Source organism: Otolemur garnettii, unplaced genomic scaffold, assembly GCF_000181295.1.
Source record: "Otolemur garnettii isolate 467f Iridium unplaced genomic scaffold, OtoGar3 scaffold00218, whole genome shotgun sequence".
Taxonomy (NCBI): Eukaryota; Metazoa; Chordata; class Mammalia; order Primates; family Galagidae; genus Otolemur; species Otolemur garnettii.
Window position 1 is genome coordinate 780,783 of NW_003852613.1, and position 20,014 is coordinate 800,796.

General features: G+C 50.9%; 1 protein-coding gene across 3 annotated transcripts in view; it reads right to left on the reverse strand.

Annotated features, from left to right (window-relative positions):
* Positions 1-20,014, reverse strand: part of MED15 (mediator complex subunit 15) — a 77,877-nt gene that overhangs the window by 6,212 nt on the left and 51,651 nt on the right. For 2 of the 3 annotated variants that reach the window (XM_023508016.1, XM_023508017.1), the window contains exons 6-8: positions 14,717-14,970; positions 13,416-13,730; positions 11,821-11,949 (exon numbers count right to left, since the gene is read on the reverse strand). In XM_023508016.1, coding sequence (XP_023363784.1) covers positions 11,821-11,949; positions 13,416-13,730; positions 14,717-14,970 — 698 coding nt within the window. Of the gene's footprint in view, positions 1-6,907; positions 7,028-11,820; positions 11,950-13,415; positions 13,731-14,716; positions 14,971-20,014 lie in introns of all 3 variants that reach the window. The other variant, XM_012812699.2, reaches the window with a different exon arrangement.

Consider the following 20,014-nt stretch of genomic DNA (forward strand, 5'->3'; position numbering starts at 1 on the left):
ACGGGTGGGAGCTGTGAGACAGGCCTCAGGTGGCTGCTGCTTCTTCAGCTCCTTGAATTGGGGACCAGACCCAGATCCCACCAAGGAAGCAGGGCACATGTCCTCTTTACTGCCACCCCGCCAGGCAGGGGAGGGCATAGCCGCACTTCCCTTTCTCAGTACCACCTGGACCAAACTTCTGGAGTGAAATGCTAGTTCCCTCCTGTCTGTTCCCACTGGGAGTGCCTGACAACTCACACAAGCTACTCCCAGGGCCTCGGGCGCAGGGGGATGACGGCTGAGGCACAGCACGGTGCTTCCAGCACCCTTGGGTCAGAGACCCCATCCCAAAGCCACTGGCTCGTGGAATATCCATAGGTAGCTCCCATCACTCTGTGACCAAGATACTCTTAGGAATAGGACTCAGCTGCCAGGCCTGGCCTCTTGCCACCTGGAGTAAAATGGTGCGACGAAACTCAAGCTGACGTCACAAGGCCAGAACTGAGGACTGGGGCGCCTGCGCCTACAGACTGGAGGAGTACCACATCTCTCCCAGGGAGGTCCCAACCTTCATGATGAGGGGCACACTGTGGGTCCTGGGGGGCCAGGGCTGGTGGCATGTCCTCCACCCTGGAAAGTGTGCTCCAGAATCAACCCAGGAATTAACAGAATCCCAGGACCAGAAAGTTCCACATGGAGGACCACAGATAGTGCCAAGTAGTGGGAAGCAAAGGGTCCCCTGGCCCCCCATGCCCAACTCAGCCCATCCCAGCCCTGTTGGACGGTCTTCCCTGTGGTGAGTTCCCTCCTGAAGCCCCACCCTCACTCTCCTTCCTATGACCTGTGCCCCTTCTTGGCTACCCTCTACCTATAGCCTGGAAGCCACCTCATAGTTCACCTTCTCTTCCTGCCTGAAGGTCAACCTTCCTCACCCCCACTCCCCCCTACCACCTGCCCCGGGAGGTGCTCAGCCTTTCCCTAAGCAGAGAAAGTCCTTTCAGTAGATAGTCAGCTCATGTCTGCAGCCTAGAGCTCAGTGCTTCTCTGAGGCAGTGAGGCACCAGCAAGGTGGCTGGGCTGGGTAGAGGCCACTGCACAGTCGACAATCCATGCATAGGGAGAGAGGTATGCGCTGTCCACAGGCTCTGCTATCTGTGAAGACACCCCTGGACACAAGGCAGCAGGTCTAAGGCATGGTGAGGAGCAGCCAGCAGGGCAGGGCAGAACACTGAGGCCCAGCTAAGGGACTGCACCCTTGGGGAGGAATAGAGCCCCTCAGCCTGTCCCAGGGAGGCCATCCCCTCTAATGGCCCTTTGGGAAACACTCAGTAACATGCTGGTTGCAGCTCCTCTCTGAGTCTTCTCTGTCCCTCCTAGACAGCAAGTACCCCCCACCCCTCTACCCGACAGCCATGACTGCATGACCTGCCCCACCTGTCCTGGGTATACCTGTGAGCATGGCCTGAGCGTCACACTTCTCCTCTCACCCTGGCATAGCACAGAGGGTTTCTTGTATACTCTGCCCAGGGCCCTGAGGCCTGGCCCCCTTGGCTGAACACACTGGCTTGACTACTCTTCTGAGCCCCAGGAAGCTCAGTACCCTACGCTGGCTCCTGCAGTGGCTGTGTCACTGGCTGTGCTCATGGAGTCTCCAGGTATCCACCCAGGATGTGGGTCTACCTTGACTGTTCAGCTGCCCCAGGCCAAGGGAGCCAGTGGCCAGCAGAGCCCAGAGGACAGGAGGCTGAGAAGAGATTTCCAGCAAAGAAAATCTGCCATTTGGTGCCCCTTCATTTTCAAGTGCAGGGCACCAAAATCAGGCTTTGGATTTGGACTCCTAGAAGGTTTGGAGTGGCTTCTAGGTGTCAGCCTGAGCAGTTTAAGTGTCAAATCCCAAGTTGTTTCAGACAAACCTGGAAGGGGAAGCAGGACCCCAAAGACTGAACTGGCCTAGCCAGGCAATCACTGAGGCCATCAAGAACCTCCTAGCTTCAGGCTTATGAGGAAGGGGGAGCTGACGGCCTCTGCACAGTCAGAGAACAAGCCCCCTGCAGGGGAGCAGTCAAGGGCAAGGGAACTGCTACTCTGTGCTCTCAGACCACGTTCTGCCGTCGGTATGGGTGTTGGTCTGTCATAGCTGCTAGCAAAAGCCACAGGACAAGATGTGCCCCTCCCAGAGGAAGAGCTTCTGAGCACTCGCCATGCACCTTGCCACCCCCACCCCGCCCCCGTGAACGCAGGAGCTGGGGAGGAGGTGATTTGCCTAAGGTCACACGTGAGGGTGGGGCCCAGGCCTGCCAAATGCCAACACCTCAGCAACGGTGGCACAACCTGCCTTCCTCGGAGAGGCCTGTGGTGGCCGAGTGGCTGCATCAGAAGGCAAGCAGATGCAGAGTGGAGGAGAGGCAGCAGGAAGGCAGAAGGAGGGAAAAGGTGGGTCTAGGCAGCCTCTTCCCACAGAGCAACCTTGGACAAGGCTGAGGGCAGCAGCACACCTGCCAGGCACACCTGCAACTGCCCCTTGCTCCCAGCCCCGGTACTGAAGGTGTCCGATGAAGGCACTCTTCAGGGCACAGCGGAACATGGGTCCTATCATGAGGCTGCCTACTTAGGGCTTACCAAGAAAGTGTTGCTCCAGCATGCGTTGGCATAGAACCCTGCTTGGATGTGGGAGTATGAGGCATCCCCCCATAACACAAAGACACAGTCATTGAACACTAGGACAGACAGCGATAGGGCTAGGAGAGAAGCTGAGACCCAAGAAGGTCCATCTCAAGAAGAGCCCACAGGGCTGGGTGTGGTGGCTCACACCTGTAATCCTAAGACTTTGGAAGGCTGAGGCAGGTGGATTGCTTGAGCTCAGGAGTTCAAGACCAGCCTAAGCAAGAGTTTTTCTACTAAAAATAGAAAAACTAGTTTAGAGTAGTGGCAGGCGCCTGTAGTCCCAGCTACTTGGGAGGCTAAGGCAAGAGAATCGCTTAAGCCCAAGAGTTTGAGGTTGCTGTGAGTTGTGATAACCACAACATTCTCCTGAGGGCGACAAGTGGGACTCTGTCTAAAAATAAACAAACAAACAAACAAAAAAACCTAAGAGCCATGGAATACTTACAGCCCCACTTTTTCCTCTACCTGTTCTCTTAGACTCAATTTGCTGCCACAAGGAAAGAGCAAAAGCAACGGGGAGCACAAGCTCATTCTCCCTCACTGTTCTGATGAGGAACTGGACTAGCAGGACCCTCACACAGAAGCAGCTGCACACCCTTCCTGCAAACAGCTCGTGTGGCCAGACGAATGGCCATGGTGTGGGGTGCAGGCTGCCTATGTCCCCAGGGTCAGCTCACATCCAGGTATGCAGGAAGCTGGGAAGCCTAGTGCTCCAGGTCTGTCCTGCAGGGCTGTGGGAAGAAGGGTCCCCTCCCCATGGGGGTGACCAGGTCCAGACAGAGCTGCAGAGGCCACTCGGCAGTGGGGAGACATCCACTCCAAGGCTTCTTGCCATGGGCTTTTCTCTTCAAGCACCTTCAGGGCCTGCTTCCTCTAAGCCGGCAAGCATGAACATGTATGCTTTATGGAGTCTTGCTCAGTTCTGTGCCTCCCTTCCACTTTCCAGAAGTCCTGTGGCTTTAGTTTACTGCTGGGACCAGCAGTATTTCCTAAATGCTACATCTGTCCTCACCCCCAGTACTACCGGGCAGAACCTGGAGAATGAATCTGTGTGCAGTTAGCTGCCATCTTAATGAGCTGGCTTAACCACTCACCCCAACCAGAACTCTCCACAGCATTTCAGGCACTAACTCTTTTAGTTTTGTTTTCTTTTCCTCATTCTCCTCCCCTCCATCTAACTTCCTTGCCTCTGGGTGCTGGAAGGTTACTTACTAGGTCCGCCAAACTTGGGACAGACTTGATGTGGAGGGGGCAAGAAGGCTGGGAGGGAGAGAGTGGGTGGGTTTGGGGGCATGTGGGAGGGAAGGAGAGAAGGGGTGTCTGTGGGAAGTCCAGGTGAAAGTGCCAGCAGCTGGGCTCAGGGGGAGTGGGAATCCCAAGGCAGTGTGGGGCCCAGGACTGAGCTTAGCACTTTAGGGGGGGCAGGAGAGCCTACTCAGGAGCACAGGAGTCCCCATAAACCAGGGGGGAGAGCATAGCCATCAGCCTAGCAGGAAGAGGGCTTTTTTTTTTTTTTTTGAGACAGAGCCTCAAGCTGTCCCCCTGGGTAGAGTGCTGTGGCATCACAGCTCAGAGCAACCTCCAACTCCTGGGCTCAAGTGAGTCTCTTGCCTCAGCCCCCCAAGTAGCTGGGACCACAGGCGCCTGCCACAACGCCCGGCCATTTTTTGGTTGCAGCCGTCATTGTTGTTTGGCGGGTCCGGGCTGGATTTGAACCTGCCAACTTAGGTGTATGTGGCTGGCGCCTTAGTCACTTGAGCCACAGGCACTGAGCCAGGAAGAGGGCTTTCTAAAATAATTTTGCTGAGGGCAGCGCCTGTGGCTCAAAGGAGTAGGGCACTGGCCCCATATGCCAAAGGTGGTGGGTTCAAACCCAGCCCTGGCCAAAAATTGCAAAAAGAATTTTGCTGATAGGACAAGGGGCCGGGGTTTCACATGAGCCCCTGAGTCTGAATGTGGCAGCTCTGAGGGCCCTCTCAGCCTGTGTAAGGGTAGAACTGAGACCGGCTGCAGTAAGAGCCATAGACATTCTGCCCACGAAGAACTGAGGTTGAGGCCCAACATGCATCAGACACTCAAAATGCTGGGGACTTATTTTCATAAAAATCAATCCTACATGCTATTGCTAGTCACCACCCTCCCCCCCTCACCCAATACACACACCACAGCTGAATCCTATAGACACTGAGCCAGAGGCTTTGGAAAGGAGAAAAGCAGTCCCCCTCATGGAGCTAGGAGCCAAAGGGCCCAGGAAAGGAGACACTCCTAGCAGCACTGAGCAGGCACCAGGGCACTGTGCGGCCTCCAGGCCATAGGCAGCTGTACTCCTGGTTCTGTCTATTCTGGCTGTTTACCAGGAGATTCCAGCTACTTCTTTTTCCCACAGTCCAACGACTACCCAAAAGGAGGTCAATGTCAAAGGACTCAAGCTCCAGTGAGTGACGAGCTAAGAACAGCACACATCGGGTAACCTGGGGCTGGAATATAGGAAGGGTGAAAACTGATCATGTCACCAAACAGCAATGCCCATCCCCCCTCTTAGCATGTGGCCCAGGGCTGGGGCCAGTGGACTCCATTTCCTCCTCACAGAATGGGGCTGCGTAGGCACCGCTGTTCAAGCCACGGTGTGGACACACAGTGATGATAGTTGTTTGCACACAGGCCCTCAGGGAAGGGCCAGGACTATTGTCTGAAGGACTGGAGATGTGTTTTCCCTATAACAAAAACTGAATTTCTTTTTAGAGTCTCACTCTGTGCCCTGGGTAGACTGCCGTGGCATCATAGCTCTCAATAACCTCAAACTCCTAGGCTCAAGGTATCCTCCTGTCTCAGCCTCCCAAGTAGCTAGGACTATAGGCACCCACCACTATGCCCAGCTAGTTTTTCTATTGTTATTTATTTTTTTTGAGACAGAGTCTCAAGCTGTCATCCTCGGTAGAGTGCCATGGTGTCACAGCTCACAGTAACCTCCAACTCCTAGGCGCTCAAGCAAGTCTCCTGCCTCAGCCTCCCAAGTAGCTGGAACTACAGGCATCTGCCACAACACCCGGCTATTTTTTGGTTGTAGTTGTCATTGTTGTTTGGCAGGCCCAGGCTGGATTTGAACCTGCCAGCTCTGTTGTATGTAGTTGGTACCCTTAAGCTGCTGAGCTACAGGTGTCAAGCCAGTTTTTCTATATTTCATAGAGACAATGTCTCATTCTTGTTCAGGCTGGTCTTGAATTCCTTAGCTCAGGCAATCTATCTACCTCAGCCTAGCTGAGGATTACAGGTGTAAGCCACCATGCCCAGCTCAGAAACTGAATTTTAAGGGTCTTTTAATAAATTGGAGGTTTTCACAACAAACCTACTGAAATGGAAAGCCACATAATCAGAGACCTTTAACACTATTTTATTTTCTGAATCTTAGAACAGTGCCTGGCACACAGAATGCATATGACAACTATTTGTTAAATAAATGAATATGTCAAGGAATAATTCCAAATTTCATACAGCAATGGAAGGCTAGGAGAGAGAAGTCTAGCTCCACCCACAATGGGAAGGAACCTGTGTAGAGCTCTACATGGTGCACAGTGACAAGCCCATGTAGCTAGTGCCACTCTCAGCCATGATGGCTGTGTTCTGGAATCTGTGCTATCCAACAGCAGTCACCAGCTTCCCTGTGGGAAACTGAGACCTTGAAATGGAATTGGTGTGACTGAGGATCTGAATTTTTTTAATAGAGACACGACCTTGCTCTGTAGCCAAGCTGGAGTGCACAGATGTCATTATAGCTCACTGTAGCCTCTGACTCCTGGGCTCAAGTGATTCTCCTGCCTCAGCCTCCCAAGTAGCTGGGACTACAGATGTATGGTACTGTACGCACCTAATTTTTCTATTTTTTGTAGAGACAGGGTCTCACTAAGTTGCCCAGGGTGGCCTCAAACTCCCCCTCTGGGACTCTCAAAGTGCTGGGATTATAGGTATGAAATACCTCACCCAGCAGCATAACTATTTTAAACTTAAAAAATATATATATATATATACACACACACACACACACACACACAGAGAGAGAAAGAGAGAGAGAGAGAGAGATTTAATCATAGCCCCTTGAGAACCACAAACTGACCTTGGCCTCCTAAGGAAAAAAAAAAGTGACATTTTGCCGGACACTGGAAGCCATGGTGAGAGAAATTACCACTGACGACAGGTGTGCTTTACAGGGGCTCTCAGGGGATGCCCCGAGCTCCCAGCTGAGCCCTGCGCGCTGCCCCGTAAATACCTGTGCTGTGGGCTGTCCGCCCACAAGGATGGAGCTCGACGGGACGGTGGACACAGCGGTGGTGGGCGGGAACCGGGCTCTTATGTGCATCCCACCTTGGGCCAAGGCTTCCGTGATCATCTTTGAGGACAGAGGGACAACAGACAAGGTGATTGCACAAAGAAACGCAGAGCACGGCAGGTGGAGCATGTGCAGCCTCTTCAACTCTGAGTGCCAGGGGTGCAGGGCCCTGGGCAGCTCAGGGCAGCCTCAGAGGGGAGGCTCCCCAACGTATCCAAGCACATAGTGCCTCCAGGTCCATGCAACTATGACTCTGAGAGTCACCAAGCATGCTGCTTCCAGTCCATTCTATTCTACTAGCCTCACTCCTTCAGCAGCTGTCCTGAACATGCCTCTGAGCTGCTGAAAGACCAATCTCACAGCCACAGAGCCATCACAGCCAGATCCTGAGGGCCAGGGGCAGTGTTTCCAGGTGACCAGGCTCCTGGGGACTCAACAGAATATGTCCTAACAAAGCTATGAGAACTGTGCCTGGTCACAGAGATGGAGGACAAGCTCAGGTCCATCTGTTCACAACAGCACACAGCTGCCCATCTCTTGGGTCCCAAACCATCCTCTTCTCCTCCAGGCCTCTCTGAGGCTGCTGGTCTTGGTATCTACCAAGGAACTGGTTTTTGGTTCTCATTTTTTATTTTTTTGGTTTTTATTCATAATTACAAAAATAGAAGGTGGCAAGAGATGCCTGGGTCTCCACCTCCTAGATGCACAGAGACGATTACAGATGCAGGAGCTCCAGCACAAGTGGGACTACTCCCCTTATCAATTCACGCTGCTTGAACCACAAAGGAAGCCGGGCCAGCAGAGCACTGTGGTAGCTTTGGGCCCAGTCACCTGAGTGGGGGGACAGAGCCTTAGCCTGGTCTCTATAGAGCAGGACCTGCAGTGCCTATAGGGCCTACATGCACCCAGATGATTACTAGCTAGAACCAACACCACGACAATGTTCAGAAAGAAAGCAGGACTGATTCATGGAAAAATAAACTTCTCCGGGATGAGCTGGGCCGTGAGCTCTGCATGGTGCTTCCAGGCTCTAGGGCATGCAGCGAGATGTGACAGGGACAGACTCCAGCAGGAGAGCTGCTGCAGGGAGACCTGTGGCCTCACACATACTGCCATGCGCATACCCACAGGCACATGCAATGGGCACAGCAGACAGGGAGACAGCAAAGGAGATGCCAACCAGAATCTCACGCACTCCTGCAGCCAGAGCAACAAATGAACTTCCTATGGGAGGTGAAGAAGCAATCGGGTGGTGTCTGCCAAAATGTGGGCCCACTCCTGAAGAGCCTACCACCTACCACACTGTCACCAGATACACAGGGGGACATGGATCAGGGGAGTGTGAGGGCCCCAGAAAGCAGCTCTTCATGGGGCCCAGCTCTTGACAGCACTGGAGGTTAGCAGGTGGGGAGAAGAGTCCACTTATAACCAGCCACTGCACTCAGAGGAGCCTATTTGAGAGCTCAGTGGTGGCTAACCACACTCCTTCCAGGAGGTAGAAAGGCCCAGATGTTAGGAAGTATGAGAAATACAAATGTTTTTCCAGGAAAAAAAAAAAAAGAAGAAATGAAAAGCTTAAATCTAATTTGCTGCTGGCTGGTTTCCAAGTAACTGAGGAACTCCTGATGAGGTGAGGTAAGCTCAAATTTCTTTTAAGGGTAAATGCCATGAAAACATCAGTCTTGTTCTTGGAGCAGATGAGCCAGGCAGGCACCAAGCAGTATGGAATCCTATAGACAGGTATTTCTCTCTACTTCCCAGCACACACCTACCGGAAAGGACTCACACTGCACCCCCAGGCCTGGCTCTCTCCACTGCAGTAGGGTGCTGGGCCCAGAGGGAGAGAGGGTCCTCTAGGCCCACCAAGGCTCAGCCAGAGAGCAGTCATGAATCAGTGCCCCATGCACACATCCACAGTGGAAGTCTGTCTTGGATAACCGTTCTTTGTAACATATAAATTATAGCTGTTTTCATATACTAAAAGAATAGGAGGGCAGAAGGCAAAATATAGAGACACATCCTGTCCTGATTTTGTAGAGAAATGACCGTCCTTGTAGGTGATGCTCCCTCCTCAGCTACACAAGTAACATCAGATAAAATAGAATCAGGTATATGCAGCACAGGCTGAACCATTTTTCTAAAATACTCAATCCCTGGTTGAGGGCCTGGCCACCCTCACCATGGCATGGAGAGGGTACCTCTTTCTGGTGCAGAGAGGGCAGGCTGGAAAGACGAGCTGCCTGCCTGGTCCCTACTTCCTGCTTCCTGTTCCCTTGTCATGTGGCAGCTCGCACACATGGAGCCACAAACACAGTCACCATGTTCTGGTGTCAAAAATGTGTGCATCACTCGGGGAGACCCAGTCTGTATTTTTGACCTCCTGATGGGATTTGAGGGCCCTCAAAGTGACCCAGTGACTCACTTCTGAGAAGCTTCAGGAACAATCTAGAACTCAGCCATGCATCAAGATACGCACCACTGGTAACAGCAAAAAACTGGAAATAACCTAGAGATCCAAGAACAAGATGATAAGTAAGGACAGTAGGAGACATTCATAGAGGAATATCACACTCAAAACAAGGCTGACCGGGGTTCCTGATTCCAGAACATTTTACTCTACAGGGACATGGAAGATACCGCACATAAAAAGCAGACAGCATGACCTCAACTAAATGAGACCAGAAAGGACACTGTCTCTCCCACTAGAGTGTTCCTCTGACTTTTATTTCTCTCCACCTTCCATTTTCTACAGTTATCACAAACTTGTAAAAACTTTGGGATCAAAGTATTGTAGCCTCTTCTGGCCACTGCGCCAAAGCAGGCCGTGAATCCAAAGATGCTTCTCCCAAGGGCTGCTGCGCATGGGTCACCTGACCACATGCCAGGGACCCTGCTTTTCAGGAACAGTGCAGTGAGGCCAGCCAACCAGCGCCCACCAAACCACACTGTCCACAAGAAGCCAAGACCATGAGCTGAGAGAAAGCAGCAGAGCCCAAAGCCCCCGATGCTGAGGTGCTGCGCCAGACTGAGATACACACCTCTCACGTGTACCACACTCCTGGGCTTCAAGGGCAGGTGAACGAGGCTCCTTAAAACATCAGTCCTACCTGCAATAAGTGTCACTGGGAGTACACCCATCCTCCCATTCCCGAGAACCCTGCAGCTCTTCCTGAGTGCCTACCTTAGCTCCGCCTGCCACTAGCCCTCTGTACTCCACTGGGGCAGAGAATGTCAATTTGGAGGTGGCTGCCTATGGCCACACTCCCACACCAGCCACATGGAGACCTCTGCCCAGAACGAGGGGTGGGCAGCACACAGGCTTGGCCTGGGGTGCCGAGCACACACACCTGGCTTCCTGGTTCTGGAAGGTGATGTGGTGCCAGCTCCCTTAAGCCAGAGAGAAGCTTAAGAACAAATCAGCAGATGGGCTCTCCTTAGCTGGACACTGTAACTATTCTACTGCCACTTGCCTATGAAAAGGAAAGTTTTCACTTTGCTGCTGGGCCTGACCTGGGGTGCAAAAGTTTCCACAAAGTGTAGTCCCAGGATGGGGGAGGGAGGGTCACAAAGAGACAAGAGCAGGGGCTTCCACCAGCTATGTAGTCTATATATGCCAAGGCCAAATGGCTCTGACCACAAGCCACGTGCTCCCTCTGGACTAGAGACCCAGAGGGAGGCCACAGGACACACCAGGACACACAGGGTGGTGGCAGAGACAGGCTCCAGTCTCATCACACAGGGCCATCAGTCTTCCCCAGCCACATACATGAGGTCCCTGGTGCTTTGTGTAGGTCACATCTGGGCAACTGGGTGACATGGGACCCTGGGCCTAGGCTGCTGAGTGCTGTGACGAGGGAGGCTGCTAGGGTAGCCCCATTCTGCCAGACCCCTCAGATTCTCTCCATCAGCATGACTGTCTCAGGCAGCTTCCCAAGGAAGGTGCCAAGCAAGGTGGGAAGCGTCACCTTGGAGCATTGCTGACCCTCCCACCTAACACTTGACACGTGGCTGTGTACCCAGATGCCAAGTTCAACAGGTTCATGGTAAACCAGCAGGGCAGGAGCACGGCTGACCTCGTGAGGACAGCAAGGCACTGTCACGGCACCAGCTGCGGGCTAGGACCCAGCCACAATCTTTTATCGACCCACGTGTCCTCACTCTTCCTAACGCCAATGCTCCCAAGTCAGAACTAGCAGCACTTCCACCAGTGTGAGACAGGAAAAAAATTGATGCCCCACCTTGTCCCCTGCCTGAGGGTGAGGCAGGTCTATCACAGAAGTCTCGGGGACCCTGAGGCGCCAATCCACAGATGCTAGGAAAGACAAGGCCTCCTGTGTCCCACTGACCTCCACCCACAGAGTACAGGCACAGGAAGGCTAGGCACTATGGGAGCAGCACACTTTTCATCACAGGGTGTCCAGGGCCCTGAGCACAAGACAGCACCGAGACACGCCCCCCTACGCCCCATCCTCTTCCTGGTTTCTAAAGAGCTGCCTTCCATCTGGGCCAACCTCATACTCAATGCTCTAATGGAAGCCATGGTGAGGAAGAAAGTGTGGTACTTTCGGATGCATGTTCTCTGACATACTCAATAGTGGTGAGGAGAAGAGATGACGAAGGACCCTTGAGGAGAGGTAGGAACAACACGCACTAGGCAGCTGGTAGGTCCTAGACATGACTGAGCAGAGCTGGGTATCCCAGGGACCCCAGGGAGTCTCCAAGAGTACGTGAGAGAGGAGCCCGCAGTTCAGACTCAGCCCTATCTGGATAGGGCTCTTGTTGGAGTGCTCCTGGCACAGGTGGACAGGCACCTGCTGGTGACCACATAAGCCCGTGGCCCCTAAGGCCCTCACCTGGACTCCAGGAGCCACCATCTGGGCAGCCTGAGCTGCCTGCACCGCCGTCTGCGGCTGCACCGGGGGCTGCGCCTGCTGCACTGGGGGCTGCGCCTGCGGCTGTGGCACTACCATGGGAGGCCGGACCTTGAGGGACGAAGAGAAACGCGGTTTGGAGCCACCTTGGACAGAGAGCAGAGCACCCACTACTCCTGTGGGAGGTCTGGAAACAGAGCCTTTCTTGAGATGAGGATGGGCTTTTCACGACTTCACTCGCTATGATGTCAGTCACCTCATTAGTCATCCCTGATCCCACAGCTCATTGGAGACGTCCTACACCAGCCTTGGCAAGAGGCAGGGCAGCCCTCCTACTGGAATGACTCTCTCTACATACCCGCACCACCGGTTACCACCGCAAGCAGGGATGACTTCCAACTCCAGGCACATGCCTCATTCTCTAGGCCAAGCACAATGATGGGCCATGAGAGTCACTCAGCCCTGACTCCTTGAAGCTACCCGGTTAGCCAGCCCAGGTAGAGCTAGAAAGGTGAGTTTGGGATACAGAGCCAGGGAGGAGAAGCAGGGCAACTGTGGGACCACTGGCTGGATAGGCCTCAGAGGGACAAGCCAGGCTATGTGCTAACTCCCAAGTGAATGGCAGTATATGCTCCCCACGACTCTCCTATATGTCCAGCCTGCCTCTGAGGGGTCCTCCTGTTCATTTGGACACTTAGCTCACACATGGGCCCTGGCCCCACTCCACTCAATGAATCAAAAACAGAAAAGGAGGCCAGGCGTGGGGGCTCACACCTGTAATCCTATCCTTGTACTCTGGGAGGCTGAGGCAGGTGGATTGCCTGAGCTTACAGGTTTGAAACCATCCTGAACCAGAGTGAGTCCTTGTCTCTAAATATAGCCAGGCGTTATGGCAGGCGCCTGTAGTCCCAGCTACTTGGGAGGCTAAGACAAGAGAATTGCTTAAACCCAAGAGTCTGAGGTTGCTGTGAGCTGTGATGCCACAGCACTCTACCAAGGGCGACAAAGTGAGACTCTGTCTCAACACCCCCCCCCAAACCCAAACAAACAGAAAATTGGCCACAAAAACCAAGTGAGCCAAAAAGACATCCAACTGGACCTTTGAGACAGCTACCTCTGTCTTGGTAGCCATACCACGTCTGTTGTTTCAATGTCACTGACACACAATGAGACTGAAAGTAACAGAATTTCATATTATTAATATATTCCCTTCAAAATATGGTAATAACAGAGTTGAAAGATGTTTGCTCAGAACAAGCAGCTGGCAAACTCCAACAGGCACCTAATGAGAGTATGTGTGGTGCCCATCACCTGTCACCCTTGACCTTACAGTGCCCACAGACACTACTGGGATCAGCATCCAGGAGGCAGTGGTATCCATGCACGCTCGCACGCAGCTCTCAGTATGTACACGCCCTCACTCCAGAGTCGGCAGGGCTGGCTGAGTCCCAGTGCTGGAAGCACAGGATGTGCTGTTTTACAGCTAAAGCCTTGGAGACCACTGCTGATGGCCTTTGTCTGCACACATCACTACGAGAAGGGCCACATGCACCCCACTGTGGGTGGCAAGTACTCACAAATTTCAGCTGTTGCTGGGCATACAGCATTTGTCCAGGAAGGGCTTGAGCCTGTGACACCAGTGGCTGGGTCTGTGATTGTGGTGGGAGTTGTGATGGTTGGTTCTGAGCGACTGGAGGCTGCTGGGGCTGTGGTGGTGGCTGATGGTGCTGTGGGTGATGCATCTGCTGCAACTGCTGGGGCAGTGCCTGGGAAGGGGGAGGCTGTGGCTGCTGCATTGGCGGCTGGGCCTGCAAAACCTGCTGCTGCTGCTGCTGTTGTTGCTGCTGAAGCTGCAGCTGTGCCATCCGCTGCAGCTGCTGCTGCTGCTGTATCTAGGGACAAAACAGCACTCAGTCACCATTCCTCAGCCTCTGGACCGCCAGCTCCTCCCTGTGCCAGCCGTGGCCCCAGGAAGTGAGGTGGGTGCTGGCACAGCCTTCAAGGAGGCCTTGTTGGGCTGACCTCCCACAGAAGGGGTCTGGGCCAGTGCTGGTTGTCTTCCTGACACTGAGGATACACCAAGTATGTGTCTGTGCCCTGGTCCCCAGAGGCTGTTCCACCCATAGATGGTTCAAGGAAGCATCTAGGTTTAGTAATGGGTGACAATGAACAGGTTCATTCCCAAAGCAGCCAGAATAAAGTTTGGCAGCCACAGGCACTGAAGCCTCTCCACTGGTGCTCCTGTTGTCCCTACGGTGGTTGGCAGCAATGCAGTAGGAGCTTTATAATGATAGTCACCATCTGCTCATCAGACTGAGGAGGAAAGGAGGGCTGGAGACATACGGCCAGCTCAGGGGGCTGGAGCCCAGGGACAGGAAGAATGGAAATGCAAAGAGGCCTCCTGGCACTTTCCTCCCTCAACTGTGACCAGCCTAGCCAGACTAGACTCTCCTTGCAATCTCTGTCGATCCTGGTAAAAGGACTTCTGATGTGACAGTAACACTGCCCTACAGAAGATGGTCTGGAGACTGATTAACAATGAACTCAGACATGGGGCAAACGGGGGCACATGTCTTCAAAAGAAATACACCATGGGAATCTCAGCGCATCTGCCTGCTTCTTGCTTTGGTCAGCTCTGACACGAACTGGTTACAGCCTGCAGCTGCAGCTCACAGCAGGCCTGCAGCCAGATGGCCCATGCCCAGCTGAGAGGGCCTTTCCCAACAAGTCAGGGAAGCCCATGAAGCAGGTTGGCACCACACCTGTTGGGAAGACCCTCAGCTGCTTCTGGGCCCCCGCACCCAGCATTGCAGCTGACCTTGTCCAGGTCTCAGGGGCTGTGGAGGGAGGCTGAGAGCAACCGCAGTGGGCCTGGTACCTGCTGCTGGTTTTGATGATGCAATTTAATCAGATGTTGCTGTTGCTGCTGCTGCTGCTGCTGGAGCTGCTGCTGCTGCACGACTGCCTGGAACTGCTGCTGCATGGCACTCTGCTGGGCTTGGAACTGTTGCTGCTGCTGCTGCTGCTGGAGTGCCGCCTGCTGCTGCTGGAATTGCTGCTGTTGTTGTTGTTGCTGCTGCTGCTGCTGCTGCTGCTGCTGCTGGAGCGCCACCTGCTGGAGCTGCAGCTGGGCTGCAGGACATGGAGACCCCTAGTGGGCTGCAGCATTTCCCTGGCGGCCAGTTCCTGAGACTCCCTACCACTCTACACAGTAAGGGGAGCACCAGGCACAGGCCCCACTGCAGCTGTTGCTGGGCAAACAGGAGGGTGTCCAGGTGGGGCTCACTGCCTCCACTGAACACACATAGAAAGACTGGAGGTGGCATTTGTGCACTGATTATGGAACTTACTATCACAAATTACTCTATAATCCACAAGAGAAGAAAAGGACAACCTGAAGGCCTGGCACGGTGGATCGTATCTGTAATCCCAGCACTCTGGGAGGCTGAGGTGGGTGCATCCCTTGAGGTCAAGAGTTTGAGACCAGCCTGAGCAAGAGGGCGAACCTGTCTCTACTAAAAATAGAAAAATTAGCTGGGAGTGATGGCGGGTGCCTGTAGTCCCAGCTACTTGGGAGGACGCAGCACTCCAGCCTGGGCAACAGAGTGAGACTCTGTCTTTAAATAAATAAATAAATAAAAAGAACAAGAAAAGGCCAACTGTATCTTTTGTATGGATAAAAAGATCAGACTTTGGCAACCACTAATCTACTTTATATCTCTACAGCTTTGTCTCTCTCTTCTGCATATTTCATATAAAAGGCAAGATACATGCTCTTTTGCACTAGCTTCTTTGGCTTAGCACACTATCTACAAAGCTCCTCAATGTGGCATGTATCAGCTTTATCTGCATTACTTTTTATTGCTAAATACTATTCCACTACATGGATTTACCACATTTTGTTTATTTATTCCTCAGCTGATGGATGTATGTTTCCATTTTCTGGCTTTTTATGAATGCTGCTGACATGAACAATTACAGGATTTTCTGTGATGAGGTTTCTTTTGTGGAGAACATGAAAATGTTCTAAAATTGATTGTGGTGATGGCTGCCCGATTCTGTGCATTATACTGAAAACCACTGGTGCACTGAATGGTGTACTTTTAGTGGGTGAATCATATGCGAAGGAGGGTTATATTACAACAAAGCTGTTATTAAAAAAAGGCATAATGGCTCGGCGCCTGTGGCTCAAGTGGCTAAGGCGCCAGCCACATACACCTAAGGTAGCGGGGTCGAATCTAGCCCGGCCCACCAAACAACAATGACGGCTGCAACCAAAAAATAGCCAGGCGTTGTGGTGGGCGCCTGTGGTCCCAGCTACTTGGGAGGCGGAGGTAGGAGACTCGCTTGAGCCCAGGAGTTGGAGGTTGCTGTGAGCTGTGATGCCACAGCACTCTACCCAGGGGAATAGCTTGAGGCTCTGTCTCAAAAAAAAAAAAAAAAAAAAAGGCGTAACACGGAGATTCCTTGTACACTTTTCCCAGAGTCCTCTAATGGTAAAATGTTGTAAAATTACAACACAGCCAGGATGTGCACTCATTGGCGTGAGGGTGTACTAATTTCTACACAATCTTATCACTTTGGGTGGGCTTAGCCACCACCTCAATCAAGGCACTGAACAGTCCCTACCCACAGGAGCCCTCATGCTGCCACCTGCCAGGGCAGCACGACCCACAGGCCCTGGCAGCAACTTGTGCGCTCTCTATTTCTACAATTTTGTCATTTCAAAGTTACATAGAGTATTTAAAAATGATATAAGTTATGGGAACCGTATGATATGAACCCTTTTGAGACCAGTTATTACATTGAGCATAATTCTCTGGAGACCACTCAGGTTGCTGCTATATTGGTGGTTCTCTCCTGACACTGCCAGAGTATTCCATGGTATGGGCACCTCACAGAGTAAGTGTTTAACTGTTCACATGGACATCTGCGGTGAATGCAGATTTGGGATACTACAAATAAAGCCACGTACGGGTTTTTATGACAAGTTTTCATTCTCTGGGCTAAATGCCCAAGAGATTGATGCTTAGCTGCATGCTTCATCCCTGAGGGAGTTGTTCCATTTTAATCCTCACCAGCAATATATGGGTGGTTCTGTTTCTCCATCATCAGCATTTGATGCTGTCATTATTTATTTTAGCTGTTCTCATAGCTATAAGAATTTTAAAATTTATTTTATTACAGACTTGTAACTCTGCATGACATTCAGAAAATGTGTATGATAATAATACTTGGAAGTTGTCTGAAACTGCTGAGGCTGCGTTATGATTTATTTGTGTAAATACATTGTTTTAATATGTGCTTAAATAATTATTCATTACATTGCTTCAATCTTCTTCAAATGGATCATTTTTTGTCTGCTTACCTATTTACCAACCATGAGAAGTAACATCTTTCTTCATCTTTATTTTCTTTTCTTTTTTTTTGTAGAGACAGAGTCTCACTTTTTCGCCCTCAGTAGAGTGCAGTGGAGTCACAGCTCACAGCAACCTCCAACTCCTGGGCTTAGGCGATTCTTCTGCTTCAGCCTCCCAAGTAGCTGGGACTATAGGCGCCTGCCACAACGCCTGGCTATTTTTTGTTGCAATTTGGCTGGGGCTGGGTTTGAACCCGCCACCCTCAGTATATGGGGCCAGTGCCCTACTCACTGAGCCACAGGAGCCTCCCTCCATCTTTATTTTCAAATCTTCCAGCCTGTTACATTGTAGTTGTGCACCTTGTAAGGATAACATGGCCATACTGTTTTCCTTCATTTCTCTTCAATCTCACATGTCCTCTCTTTTAGTGGATTTTTCAACCTAATTTCATTTGTCTTTCCTTTTCTAAGCTTCTTCTGAATTGCATTTTTGTTACATGGTTGAATTTTGGATATCTTTAAGATTTTTTTTTTTTGAGACATCATGCCTCATGCTGTCCCCCTGGGTAGAGTGCTGTGACATCATAGCTCACAGCAACCTCAAACTCTTGGGCTTAAGCGATTCTCTTACCTTAGCCTTCCAAGTAGCTAGAACTACAGGTGCCTGCCACAACACCTGGCTATTTTTTGATGGCAGTTGTCACTGTTGCTTAGCAGACCCTGGCCAGGTTTGAACCTGCAACCCTAGGTGTATGTGCCTGGTGCCCTTGCTGACTGAGCTATGAGCACTGCCCTATCTTTAGGACTTTTGTTCATTGGTTTATTTTTGCTTTACTCCATTTTCTTCTATTTATTTGAAATGTATAAATTATTTCTATTGTTTTATTTTTTCAATGTTATCATCCATAGCTTATCAATATTTTAGCCTCTTTCCTTAATTGACTAGTCAATTTCCAAAGTAGGATTGATACACACATGACAGACCTGGGACTCATAAAATAGTTCCCTCCTGACTTCCATTCATTTCATTTTCTGTTGATCTTCTTAACTTTTCAGAGCAGACACAGCATTAAAATGCAGGACAGTTTTATGGCTAGGGCAAGCCCCTCTGTGCCAGGCTGCCTGGACTCCAACCCCATCTATGTCACTGCTTACGGTCTCAGTTCCTTCTATGTTAGAAAAAAGACAACAGGTCGGGCTTGGTGGTTCACGTCTATAATCCCAGCACTCTGGGAGGCTGAGGCTGGCAGATTGCTTGAGCTCAGGAGTTTAAGACCAGCCTGAGCAAGAGCAAGACCATATCTCTACTAAAACTAAAATAATTAGCTGGGTGCTGTAGTGGACGCATGCAGTCCCAGATACTCAGGAGGCTGAGGTAAGAGGATCACCTGAACTCAAGATTGAGGTTGCTGTGAGCTACGAAGCCACAGCACTCTAGCCTGAGCAACAGAGTAACACTATGTCTAAAAAAAGAAAAAAAGAAAGAAAGAAAAGATAGTAATCGTATCCACCCCTTACACTGGACTAAGAATTAAATAATCTATCATAAGTAAAACACTCAAAATAGTGCTTAGAATGTGGCAAGTCTGTATGGAGGTTAGCTTGAGTATTATTATTTTACGAGGTAATTTTTATCTGCCCCAAGGATTCCTGACCTTGTCACTATTGACATTTGGACTCACATGATTCTATCTTGCAGGGTACCTTCCCATACAGAGATGAAGAGGAGCATTTCTGGCTTCTACTGTGTGAGTAGCTCCACCACCACTGTGAACACCCAAAACATCTTCAGACATTTCCAGACGTGGCCAAACATCTCCCCTGGTACAGAATCATTCTAGCAGAGAATCACTTGTCTAGACTCGCACACGTCTATCACTGTCTGTGCTCCATGTTTATTCTCCCATTTTATACCCTGTATCATAAAAGGGTGACCAGAGACGCAAGAGGAGTAGGTAAGCAAATAAAAGGATGCGAGGTCAACGATTAAGTTCGCAAACTCATCCCACTAAGAGTGCTACACACCTTGCTGCTGAATGTGGTCACTGTGGCCCCTTGATGGCCATGGGGAGCACTTTGGAGGGGACTGCAGTGAGGATTAGCACTCTGGTATGTAGCACTTTTTCTAGGATGAGTTCGCAAACTTAACTGCCTGTTCTTGTATGTCCTTTAGAAAACCTTTTAGTGAAGGTCTCTTAGATTTCACAAATAAGTCTAAAAATATTAATCTAAAAATATTACACTTTCCATGTCCCTGAAAGAGTCTTGCTGGCACTCTGCTGTCAACACTCTGGCAACATTTTGCTATTCTCCTGACTCTACCGCTGAGTCTACTTGTTGCTCCTTTCTAGGGATTGATTATTTCTAAGATACTCTTCTAGCCTCTGGTGTTCTGCAGTCTCATAGCAGTAGGTTGAGACCTAGATGCTTTTATTCAACTTGCTTGGGGCTGGGCTTTTCTCAGCTACCATCCCCCACATACTGTTTTCTTCCACTCTATCCGTTTGGTCCTCCTGGGGCTTTGATTAGATGCTGACAGACTTTCTGATCTTACCTTCCACTCTGCTTACACTTGTTTTCCCATTTCTATATCCTCTTCTCTGTGCTATCCTCTAGCTAATTTCCTCACACTCAGCTTCACGTTCACAATCTTCCTTCAACTGTATCTAATCTGCTGTTTACTCATTCATTCATTCATGCTTTCTTCTTTTAATAATTGTATTTCTCACCTTCCACAGGTTCTGTTCCATATCTGCTTGATCAGTTCTGACAGTGTTGCTTTATCATTCCGATTCTATCCTTTATTTCTTTTTTTTT